This window comes from Poromitra crassiceps (assembly GCF_964638095.1).
Source record: "Poromitra crassiceps genome assembly, chromosome: 7".
Classification (NCBI taxonomy): Eukaryota; Metazoa; Chordata; class Actinopteri; order Beryciformes; family Melamphaidae; genus Poromitra; species Poromitra crassiceps.
The window spans coordinates 14,414,216-14,427,598 of NC_139628.1; the positions used below are offsets into that span (position 1 = coordinate 14,414,216).

General features: G+C 46.1%; 1 protein-coding gene across 2 annotated transcripts in view; it reads right to left on the reverse strand.

The window, feature by feature from the left end:
- Nucleotides 1-12,842, reverse strand: part of trpc5a (transient receptor potential cation channel, subfamily C, member 5a) — a gene marked incomplete at both ends in the record, with an annotated part of 171,682 nt that extends 158,840 nt beyond the window's left edge. For both annotated transcript variants that reach the window (XM_083640792.1, XM_083640791.1), the window contains 3 exons: nt 7,909-8,159; nt 9,707-9,809; nt 12,810-12,842. In XM_083640792.1, the coding sequence (XP_083496918.1) occupies nt 7,909-8,159; nt 9,707-9,809; nt 12,810-12,842 (387 nt within the window). The remainder of the gene's footprint in view (nt 1-7,908; nt 8,160-9,706; nt 9,810-12,809) is intronic.
- Between the last annotated feature and the right edge of the window lie 541 nt (nt 12,843-13,383).

Here is a 13,383-nt window from a genome sequence, read left to right on the forward strand (position 1 = left end):
AGATCATCCTTGGGCCTAAGTGAATGTTTAAGGCGAATCTGATGAAATTTCGTCAAGTTGTTCCTCAGATATCGCGTTAACAAGCTTGAAAATGGCGTTCGAGAGGTCACAGTGACCTTGACCTTTGACCTTGGACCACCAAAATCTAATCAGATCATCCTTGGGCCTAAGTGAATGTTTAAGGCGAATCTGATGAAATTCCATCAAGGCGTTCCTCAGATATCGCGTTAACAAGCTTGAAAATGGCGTTCGAGAGGTCACAGTGACCTTGACCTTTGACCTTGGACCACCAAAATCTAATCAGATCATCCTTGGGCCTAAGTGAATGTTTAAGGCGAATCTGATGAAATTCCATCAAGGCGTTCCTCAGATATGGCGTTAACAAACATCCGTACGGACGGACGGACGGACATCCGGCCGTACGGACGGACAACCCGGATCCATAATGCCTTCGGCCTGGCTTCGCCGGCGGAGGCATAATAAAAGTTACTTTACTGATTACTTGTTTCAAAAGTTAAGTTACATTACTAGTCACGTTACAAGTTACTTTTTTATTTACCCCTGAAAAAGTGACATACAAACAAGCCAGCTCCTTTTACAACTGAATCCACTTTAATGGAACAGATTACAGGAGTCCACAATCGGCCAAACTGCATAACTGTAAACATTGCAGCCTCTCAAACCTGAAGTGATGGATACAGTGTGTATATATTTATACATATCTATAAAAACAAAGCAATGGTCTCTCCCATTTATTTTTTCATTCTGGCAGCAATGATGTAACAAAGTATCTCAGTATCTCTTTCCGTCAGCAGAGTGGGAGGGAACGGGTTGAGTCCTTACGCAGCTCACGTGAGATGGGCGTTTCCCAGAGCCGCAGCTCCGCCTGCTATTGGTCTGTGAGTGGCAAGCTGCGTGATCACTGGACAGGCGATCTGTCAATCACCCGCTTTTCTATCATCTATTTTACTCCAAACGGGCGAGTTATATAAACATTGACCCCCCTACAGTTGTTATGAAAAGGTGAAATTAGCTATATAGACCAAAACCATGTGGAAAGATGTTTCATCCTGTTACAAAGTTGGGCATTCCCATGTAAGACCTAACCCTAACCCTAACCATGTAAGAGGTGCATGAGGGAACACCATGTAAGAGGTGCATGAGGGAACACCATGTAAGAGGTGCATGAGGGAACACCATGTAAGAGGTGAATGAGGGAACACCATGTAAGAGGTGAATGAGGGAACACCATGTAAGAGGTGAATGAGGGAACACCATGTAAGAGGTGCATGAGGGAACACCATGTAAGAGGTGCATGAGGGAACACCATGTAAGAGGTGCATGAGGGAACACCATGTAAGAGGTGCATGAGGGAACATTCCCATGTAAGAGGTGCATGAGGGAACATTCCCATGTAAGAGGTGAATGAGGGAACACCATGTAAGAGGTGAATGAGGGAACACCATGTAAGAGGTGCATGAGGGAACACCATGTAAGAGGTGAATGAGGGAACATTCCCATGTAAGAGGTGAATGAGGGAACACCATGTAAGAGGTGAATGAGGGAACAACATGTAAGAGGTGCATGAGGGAACACCATGTAAGAGGTGAATGAGGGAACACCATGTAAGAGGTGCATGAGGGAACACCATGTAAGAGGTGCATGAGGGAACACCATGTAAGAGGTGCATGAGGGAACACCATGTAAGAGGTGCATGAGGGAACACCATGTAAGAGGTGCATGAGGGAACACCATGTAAGAGGTGCATGAGGGGACACCATGTAAGAGGTGAATGAGGGAACACCATGTAAGAGGTGCATGAGGGAACACCATGTAAGAGGTGAATGAGGGAACACCATGTAAGAGGTGAATGAGGGAACAACATGTAAGAGGTGCATGAGGGAACACCATGTAAGAGGTGAATGAGGGAACACCATGTAAGAGGTGAATGAGGGAACACCATGTAAGAGGTGCATGAGGGAACACCATGTAAGAGGTGAATGAGGGAACACCATGTAAGAGGTGAATGAGGGAACACCATGTAAGAGGTGCATGAGGGAACACCATGTAAGAGGTGCATGAGGGAACACCATGTAAGAGGTGCATGAGGGAACACCATGTAAGAGGTGCATGAGGGAACACCATGTAAGAGGTGCATGAGGGAACACCATGTAAGAGGTGCATGAGGGAACACCATGTAAGAGGTGAATGAGGGAACACCATGTAAGAGGTGAATGAGGGAACACCATGTAAGAGGTGCATGAGGGAACACCATGTAAGAGGTGAATGAGGGAACACCATGTAAGACGTGAATGAGGGAACACCATGTAAGAGGTGCATGAGGGAACACCATGTAAGAGGTGCATGAGGGAACATTCCCATGTAAGAGGTGCATGAGGGAACATTCCCATGTAAGAGGTGAATGAGGGAACACCATGTAAGAGGTGAATGAGGGAACACCATGTAAGAGGTGCATGAGGGAACACCATGTAAGAGGTGCATGAGGGAACACCATGTAAGAGGTGAATGAGGGAACACCATGTAAGAGGTGCATGAGGGAACACCATGTAAGAGGTGCATGAGGGAACATTCCCATGTAAGAGGTGCATGAGGGAACATTCCCATGTAAGAGGTGCATGAGGGAACACCATGTAAGAGGTGAATGAGGGAACACCATGTAAGAGGTGAATGAGGGAACACCATGTAAGAGGTGCATGAGGGAACACCATGTAAGAGGTGCATGAGGGAACATTCCCATGTAAGAGGTGCATGAGGGAACATTCCCATGTAAGAGGTGCATGAGGGAACACCATGTAAGAGGTGCATGAGGGAACATGTAAGAGGTGCATGAGGGAACACCATGTAAGAGGTGCATGAGGGAACACCATGTAAGAGGTGCATGAGGGAACATGTAAGAGGTGCATGAGGGAACACCATGTAAGAGGTGCATGAGGGAACACCATGTAAGAGGTGAATGAGGGAACACCATGTAAGAGGTGAATGAGGGAACACCATGTAAGAGGTGCATGAGGGAACACCATGTAAGAGGTGCATGAGGGAACACCATGTAAGAGGTGCATGAGGGAACACCATGTAAGAGGTGCATGAGGGAACACCATGTAAGAGGTGCATGAGGGAACACCATGTAAGAGGTGCATGAGGGAACATTCCCATGTAAGAGGTGCATGAGGGAACATTCCCATGTAAGAGGTGAATGAGGGAACACCATGTAAGAGGTGAATGAGGGAACATTCCCATGTAAGAGGTGCATGAGGGAACACCATGTAAGAGGTGCATGAGGGAACATGTAAGAGGTGCATGAGGGAACACCATGTAAGAGGTGCATGAGGGAACACCATGTAAGAGGTGCATGAGGGAACATGTAAGAGGTGCATGAGGGAACACCATGTAAGAGGTGCATGAGGGAACACCATGTAAGAGGTGCATGAGGGAACACCATGTAAGAGGTGAATGAGGGAACACCATGTAAGAGGTGAATGAGGGAACACCATGTAAGAGGTGCATGAGGGAACACCATGTAAGAGGTGAATGAGGGAACACCATGTAAGAGGTGAATGAGGGAACACCATGTAAGAGGTGCATGAGGGAACACCATGTAAGAGGTGAATGAGGGAACACCATGTAAGAGGTGCATGAGGGAACACCATGTAAGAGGTGAATGAGGGAACACCATGTAAGAGGTGAATGAGGGAACACCATGTAAGAGGTGCATGAGGGAACACCATGTAAGAGGTGCATGAGGGAACACCATGTAAGAGGTGCATGAGGGAACACCATGTAAGAGGTGCATGAGGGAACACCATGTAAGAGGTGCATGAGGGAACACCATGTAAGAGGTGCATGAGGGAACACCATGTAAGAGGTGAATGAGGGAACACCATGTAAGAGGTGAATGAGGGAACACCATGTAAGAGGTGCATGAGGGAACACCATGTAAGAGGTGAATGAGGGAACACCATGTAAGAGGTGAATGAGGGAACACCATGTAAGAGGTGCATGAGGGAACACCATGTAAGAGGTGAATGAGGGAACACCATGTAAGAGGTGAATGAGGGAACACCATGTAAGAGGTGCATGAGGGAACACCATGTAAGAGGTGAATGAGGGAACACCATGTAAGAGGTGAATGAGGGAACACCATGTAAGAGGTGCATGAGGGAACACCATGTAAGAGGTGCATGAGGGAACACCATGTAAGAGGTGCATGAGGGAACACCATGTAAGAGGTGCATGAGGGAACACCATGTAAGAGGTGCATGAGGGAACACCATGTAAGAGGTGCATGAGGGAACACCATGTAAGAGGTGAATGAGGGAACACCATGTAAGAGGTGAATGAGGGAACACCATGTAAGAGGTGCATGAGGGAACACCATGTAAGAGGTGCATGAGGGAACACCATGTAAGAGGTGCATGAGGGAACACCATGTAAGAGGTGAATGAGGGAACACCATGTAAGAGGTGAATGAGGGAACACCATGTAAGAGGTGCATGAGGGAACACCATGTAAGAGGTGCATGAGGGAACATTCCCATGTAAGAGGTGCATGAGGGAACATTCCCATGTAAGAGGTGAATGAGGGAACACCATGTAAGAGGTGAATGAGGGAACACCATGTAAGAGGTGCATGAGGGAACACCATGTAAGAGGTGCATGAGGGAACACCATGTAAGAGGTGAATGAGGGAACACCATGTAAGAGGTGCATGAGGGAACACCATGTAAGAGGTGCATGAGGGAACATTCCCATGTAAGAGGTGCATGAGGGAACATTCCCATGTAAGAGGTGCATGAGGGAACACCATGTAAGAGGTGAATGAGGGAACACCATGTAAGAGGTGAATGAGGGAACACCATGTAAGAGGTGCATGAGGGAACACCATGTAAGAGGTGCATGAGGGAACATTCCCATGTAAGAGGTGCATGAGGGAACATTCCCATGTAAGAGGTGCATGAGGGAACACCATGTAAGAGGTGCATGAGGGAACATGTAAGAGGTGCATGAGGGAACACCATGTAAGAGGTGCATGAGGGAACACCATGTAAGAGGTGCATGAGGGAACATGTAAGAGGTGCATGAGGGAACACCATGTAAGAGGTGCATGAGGGAACACCATGTAAGAGGTGAATGAGGGAACACCATGTAAGAGGTGAATGAGGGAACACCATGTAAGAGGTGCATGAGGGAACACCATGTAAGAGGTGCATGAGGGAACACCATGTAAGAGGTGCATGAGGGAACACCATGTAAGAGGTGCATGAGGGAACACCATGTAAGAGGTGCATGAGGGAACACCATGTAAGAGGTGCATGAGGGAACATTCCCATGTAAGAGGTGCATGAGGGAACATTCCCATGTAAGAGGTGAATGAGGGAACACCATGTAAGAGGTGAATGAGGGAACATTCCCATGTAAGAGGTGCATGAGGGAACACCATGTAAGAGGTGCATGAGGGAACATGTAAGAGGTGCATGAGGGAACACCATGTAAGAGGTGCATGAGGGAACACCATGTAAGAGGTGCATGAGGGAACATGTAAGAGGTGCATGAGGGAACACCATGTAAGAGGTGCATGAGGGAACACCATGTAAGAGGTGAATGAGGGAACACCATGTAAGAGGTGAATGAGGGAACACCATGTAAGAGGTGAATGAGGGAACACCATGTAAGAGGTGAATGAGGGAACACCATGTAAGAGGTGAATGAGGGAACACCATGTAAGAGGTGAATGAGGGAACACCATGTAAGAGGTGCATGAGGGAACACCATGTAAGAGGTGAATGAGGGAACACCATGTAAGAGGTGCATGAGGGAACACCATGTAAGAGGTGCATGAGGGAACATGTAAGAGGTGCATGAGGGAACATGTAAGAGGTGAATGAGGGAACAGCCGGGTAAGTCACCCGCCGCCCCTAACCTCATCAAGCTAGGCTAGAAACGGGTCCCAAATAGTTCAAATTATTTTAATTGAATTGGTCCTTAGGGACCGGAGTCTCTCCATCCTTATAACAGAGATCATGTCTGTCGACCACAATTGGAAGTTTTTTGGCAACAGTTGTCCCCAGTGTCAGAGACTGCTGTACAGCTGTAGGAAAGTCCAGAGAGGTGGCAGGTGTCACCTGACACCTGCCACACAATGGTGAGACAGAGGGGGAGGTCTTGTGCAACTTATGCTTAGAATAATGAAGATGATGAACGACTTTGAATTGGATCAGCTGGTGTGTCTACTATTAACTGAGCAGAGTTGTATCAAAGACAGACTCCTATCCCATATAATGTCAGACAAATCAACACCGAGTTTCCCCCCATGCCACGCCTCTCTAATTCTGTCAGTAGAGGCCGTGGTGCCGTTATCAAACAGATGTACAAGTCTAGAAATGAGGTGCTTGGAGTGAGGAGGGCTCAGTAAAACATCGAAAAAGGCATGCTCATTTGGAAAGTCGGGCATTTGAACATGGGTGGAATGCCTACTGCTCCCGACTCCCAAGTGGCCATTTGAGGAACTACAGCTTTTCACTTCACTTCCGCGTCATCAGAGGAAAGCCAGGGGGTTTGGCCACTGGTACTAAGTAATCAGTGTTGGGGAGTTACTGCCCATCACTGCTCTCTGAGGTGCTGAAATCCCGTCCACGTGGGCGTGTGATATGCATGCAGGATCTCAGGGCGGGTGACTGGTTTGCCGCCAGCAGGAGGCAGCGGCCTATGAGAGGAGGGTACAGCAGCCAGCAGGAGGCAGCGGCCTATGAGAGGAGGGTACAGCAGCCAGCAGGAGGCAGCGGCCTATGAGAGGAGGGTACAGCAGCCATCAGCCATGTAATCATCCATGATGTCGTACACCTGTTTTCTGGCCCATTTAACCTGTTGATTCGCAGACTGCCATTGCTGACACTTCGATCTACTGACGCTGTCAAACTCCACGGAGCCGCTCCTTATCTGCTATCTGCTGCTCGTGCCTGCTTCAGTCTGCTACTGTGTTTGCATCGTGACTTTGAAAACCTAACCTCTCAAGCATGCTTCTCCCCCAGTGCTGGAAGCCTGGATGTGAACTTTGAGTTGTTATTATTACCGACGCCTTGACTGTGTCTGGATCCTGCATTGTGGATTACCTCTCTGTTGAACATTGAACTATTAAGGGAGCAGATATTTAGTGACATGTCTTGGTTTCTAGCACGTGAGAAGAGCATAAACTTGGTTTTAGATTCATTTAGAACTAGTCTGAGATCAAAGAGGGATTTCTGAATACAATCAAATGCGACTTGCAGATTTTTCACAGCCTGTTCTGCAGAGGATGCACAGGCATACAGAATAGTATCATCTGCATAATAGTGCAATTGACAGTTATTTATAGAGGCACCAATGTAATTAATATATAACGCTAAAAATGTTGGCCCTAAAATAGAGCCCTGCGGCACACCATTTTTTATCTCCAGAAGACTAGACTGCAAGCCCTTGGCATCTATACATTGAGTTCTCCCAGAAAGGTAGTCCCGAAACCAGTTACAGGCTGTTTCATCGAACTGTAATGAGGACAATCTAGCCAGGAGTAAGTGATGGTTTACAGTATCAAAGGCCTTTGACAGGTCAATAAACAGAGCTGCACAGTGTTTCTTACTATCAATGGCAGAAGTGACATCATTAACAACAAGACTGGCAGCTGTGATGGTGCTGTGACCAGCTCTGAAACCAGACTGATAAGGGTTTAAAATAACATTGGTTGTCAAAAACTCTCGAAGCTGAGCATTTATAAGAAATTCCAATACCTTGGCCAGGCAAGAAAGCTTAGAAATGGGCCTATAGTTATTTAAATCATTTATATACCAGGTGTAAGATTCAAATTGGTTCTCACGAAGATAGCTATACAAGAACACACACACACACACACACACACCTGTTTCTCCCCGCTCGGCCTGCGGTGCGACAGTAGGAGCTCCACGGCACCCACCACCTCCTTGCGGATGGCGTAGAGCAGCGCATCAGCTGTGAGCACGCCGTGGTCCAGCAGAAGCTCCATCACCTCCAGGTTCTCGTTCTCGATGGCGATGAGCAGCGCGCTGCGGCCCAGAGGGTCCAGGCAGTTCACGTCCATGTTGTAGTACACCTCCGCCTCCCGCAGCGCCTGCTTCACGCCCGCATAGTCGCCTGACAATAAGCAAATAATAAATCATTAATAAACAGCACCCAGGGAGGGTTTTTACTAGGGATGTCACAATATATCGTCCCACAATATATCGCAATATCAAAACGTGACAATATGTATCGTTGAGATGAAATCTCATATCGTGAGAAAAATAAGCTGAACATGGTGGCACTGATCTGCATCTGATTGCATGCTCGCTCTCCTTTTCATTGCTTTGTTTGAACAGACGAGGGACATTACAGACACGGAGGATGAAAATGGTGAAATTACTCAAATTAGCGTGGAGGATGCCCCCTCAACTTACAAATTGATCGCAAAACAATATTGTTAAAATATCTAATCGTATCGTTATCGTGAACTGAGTGTATCGTGACACCCCTAGTTTTTACTCATTCATTTGTTTGCACAAAATATAAACAGAAACAATTAAATTATGTGCAGGTAGAGACAGGAAAGCCTGGAAGGTTTATTCAGGGTCTCTACTTCAGAAAACCAACTAATAAGAATAATCCGTACAAAGCAGACAATACACCAGAAACAAGAAGGAAACAAGAAAACAATAAGACAAAGAAAAGGAAATCAAGAGTAAAGAAAAGGGGGGAAAACAGTCATAATAAGTGAGTAGACAGTTAAACTGGCAGAGATCAATGGAGGAATGGAAAAAGTTGACCGGAGACCAGTTATGATCTGACAGTCAGGATCAACCTTTTTCATCTCAACGATACACATTTTGCACACATTAGAGTAGGGCTGCATATATGTGTGTGTGTGTGTGTGTGTGTGTGTGTGTGTGTGTGCGTGTGTGTGTGTGTGTGTGTGTATAATTCAAAATTAAAAGTGACATAACGTACAATGATCACATATCATAACAGCCAGTGAACCACCAGCCACAGTGATGATAAAAGAAGGAAAATCAAAGCAAAACACAAAACAAAAGAGAGAAACAAAAACCCTCCTCACTCCCCCCACACCCCCCCCCCCCACACACACACACACCTCAGGACCCCCCAGGACCATTGACTATGACACAAAACAAAAACATACCCAGGTAAGATGGCTAGATACGCTCTTTCAACTCCTCAGCTGCCAACACCCACAAACCAACATCGGATTCCTTAACTCCAAACACACGAGCAGTGGATAACTCCAGGTAAACTACCATACTACTATAATCGGAGAGCTGTGTATCCGCTTCATCATCTCCAGTACCGGAGTACCGGAAAATTCTGTTGATCTTCAAATGACCTGAGGTTCAGTTTGCACAAAAACAGCTCGTCGAAATACGTTTTACTTTTATACTTGATTACATTTCAGAGCCTGTATTTTCTTTTTTTACTTTTACTTGAGTAAACAAGTGGAATCAGTACTTCTACTTTTACCAGTCTTTTTTACACAAGTAACTGTACTTCTACTTATGTAAAGAAAACGTGTACTTTTCCAATCTCTGCGTGTGTGTGTTTGTGTGCATGTGCGCGCACGTGTGTGTGTTTTTTGTGTGTGTGTGTGTGTGTGTGTGTGTGTGTGTGTGTGTGTGTGTGTGTGTGTGTACCTTTCTCCACGGCAGTGAGGTAGGCCTTTTCCTCGGCGGACAGCTCGACCTCAGCCCGGACGATCTGCAGCGGGATGCGGTCTCTGTACGGTGAGTAGCTCACCTGAGACAAACACACACACACACACACACACACACACACACACACACACACACACACACACTCAGAACGTGACGAGCCTTCCAAATAAATGCATCATTAACTATCCAATCATCACAGGGGTTAAAGGTTAAGAGTAGTCGTGTTTGCATGAGACCAGGATGAGATACAGAACTGAATATAGGGGTCAAATCATGGCGTTCAGATAAGGCTGAGCTGTTTTCATTGATAGGGAATTTCTCATCGAAAGTTTGCAATAGCGTACCTCGGGACATAAAAGTCCGTGAGGAAACTAGGATCATCGCTATGTATTTAAACTCTTTGACATCTTTAATTTGATGACCAGCTACATAAATATTTGGATGGCCACTTTAGTTTTGTCTATTTGAGAAGTACATGGACACTGTTTTCTCTGTGTTCACTCTGCAACTTTTTTCCATTGCTGCAGATAGCTTGGCAGCGACTATCTCAGTGGTTTTTCCGTGTACAACACCCTTACATACAAAGGGGGAGGTCATTGATATTATAAATACTGAACAATATAGAAGCCAGGATGGAGCGTGGTGGCACTCCTATAGTACAGGTTCTCCGAAGTGATGATCTTGACACACTGCGAACGGCCTGCTAGATATGACTGTAACCATTTTAAGCACATTAGCAGATAGTTTGAGATTGGACAGTTTACAGAGAAGTACAGTATGATTAACAGTGTCAAAAGCCTTACGAAGATCCAAGAAAACAGCCACCATCACCCCTCCAGGAAGTAGCAACAAGCAGATGTGTTGGAGTGGTTTGCGAGAAACTCTGCGGTTGCGGCGATACTCCTGTACTCGTTTAATTGTTGTTATTGAGTCTATTTCTGCAATAACTGCACTTTATGGCTGTTTAAACTAGACAAACGCTGACATGACTCCACGAGACGATCAGGCAAGGAGGCGGCCATTACTGTTTTGTTAGTGCAGTGCTAGTGGCGTTCCTGATTGGCCAACTTGATTGGCTCTTCCGCTCTGCAGCTTCTGCTAAACCCTCCCCATGGCGCCGGGGCCAGACCGCCACGGATAACCAAATGAAATGTGAGTTCATGTGACGGGCTGGTTTACCAGGCTAACGTTATGTCAGACTGTTCTCATCACCATGCCAAAGCCCCCGCCTCGGCCTTGAGAGGCTCAGAGCACTGCTGCACGGCTGCGCGCGCCCCCGCGGCCCGGAGCTTGGGGCTCGTGCATGTGCATAGCAGAGGGGAGGCGGCCATCAGCGCCTGACTGGCCGGGAGAGAGTGCTTCCAAGTCGGACTGATAATATAAACAACATTATTTGAGCTTATCCAGGTAAGATATTAATAAAGTAATGACACATTCAGCGGGAAACTAACTATAATTAAGACATGTGCCAACTTTGACGACGTTTGGTTCAGTATTTTAAGAGCAAACAGGTTTTTTTTACTTCCTGAAAAGTTGCTGTTTTGGAGATTCGAAGGTCCTGCCGCGACAGCAACGATATATATATTTTTTTCTTTTTTTAAGAAAAACCGAGTCAAGTCCCCAAGCATCCTTATCCTCTTGAGTTTGACACTGAGGATTATTTCTTTGACATTTGCCTCATAGGTGTGAAGTATAGTAAAGAGGCTGCATTTAGCAATGCTAAGCTGGCCATCACAAAGGGTCTGCCTACTTCTGAAACTGAATCAATAAAAATAATCATTAAAATAGTTAGCGACCTCTAGGCTATCCCTCTGTATGAGATGAGATGGGATGAGATATACTTTATTGTCCCCGGAGGCACATTTGTCTTGGGCATTAAAGTGCACATAGCCGCAACCCGGCGTTACAAAACAACGTCAATAACAGAGACAGACAGGGACATTCAACATTGCACAACTCCACAGTAGAGTGAACCTGTTCGGCATGAACAAGCTCTATTGCACAATTGTATAGCTCAAACATCCCTGAATTAGGAAAATAAAATAGTAACCGATAAAATAGGGAAACCCACAAAATCGTTCCCAGCCGCTGGCATAGTTCCAGTTAGTGCTGTAGTGTACATAACATAATACACTATAAAGGAGGATTCAATCCAATGTTACCCCATTAAGGTCAAATAATAACCAAACGGGAAAAGCGCTGGCAAGTACAGCAACAAAATAAAGTAGTAAAAACGAATAAGAGAATAGAAATATAAGAGAATAAAATCAATAGAAGCACAACAAAACTGCCACTATTGGAAAGGTGCTAGCTAGCCCGTGTGGAGGGAGCTGTCTGTTGGCTCTGGTGTCATCAGTGTCCCATGGGATGATGGATGAGCTGTTCTGACAGGACACATTGAGCTCCATGGGTCCATTCCTGGTTCGCTCTCTTTCTCTGTCTTGTTCCCCTTCACCTGCCTTATTATGTCCAGGAAGACGTTGGCTTTAGTCTTTCTTAGTTGCCCCGTCCCTTTATTTCTAAGGCTTTTAAAAACCAGTCTGTTACCATCCCTGACTTGAAGGATTTTTTGAGAGCTAAGTTTCTTTCATTAACTGCCATAGCTGCTCACTGAACCACGGCAGGGTCTGCCACTGGAAAAACTAAACTACTTCTGCTTATAGGACAACAACTATGCCTTACATTTCATTGTGTGTGTGTGTGTGTGTGTGTGTGTGTGTGTGTGTGTGTGAGAGTGTGAGAGTGTGTGTGTGTGTGAGAGAGAGAGAGAGAGAGAGAGAGAGAGAGAGAGTGTGTGTGTGCGCGCGTGCGTGCGTGTGAGAGAGTGTGTGTGTGCATGAGAGAGTGTGTGTGTGTGTGTGTGTGTGTGTGTGTGTGTGCGTGTTCGTGCGTGCGTGCGTGCGTGTGAGAGAGAGAGAGAGTGTGTGTGTGTGTGTGTGGGTGGGTGGTGTGGGTGGGTGGCGTGTGTGTACGTGTGTGTGTGTGTGTGTGTGTGTGTGTGCGTGCGTGCGTGCGTGTGTGTGTGTGTGTGTGTGTGTGTGTGTGTAGGTGGGTGGGTGGGTGGTGTGTGCGTTTGACTCACCTTCTTGTAGTACAACTGAGTCATTGGATTCATCTGGCCGGCCTGGAAGAGAGAGAGTGGGGGAGGGAGAGAGAGAGAGAGAGAGAGAGAGAGAGAGAGAGAGAGATGTTGACTTTGTGATGTTGTTTGGCAGTGTTATGCAAGTTCACACTTAAAATGAGCAGTTCACGTTCATTCAGTTTTGTTTTGTTTTGTGCTTGTTTTTAATCAGCGTCAAGTCAGCCAGAATGTAAAAGTATGTCTTGCACTTTAGGGCTTTCAAAATAAAATCCTTATTGTAACACCCTTAATTTGGAGTAATGCTTTACAGCCACAGATTCACTCCATATGTAATCTTAGCATCACGAGTACCGTAAAACTTCCAATAAGGGCCCAATTGCCGCCGGGTCTCCAATAAATGCCTGGGGTCAAACTCAATTTGCACATAAGCGCCGGTCTTATTAGATTTTTTTTGTTCAGTGATCCCAATAGACTACTTGCACAACTCCACTACTTCCTGAAATGAGTAGGGCATCTTGGTTTCCTGTCCTACACTATTGGATGAACTGATTAATGTCAGGTGTGCCTGATCACT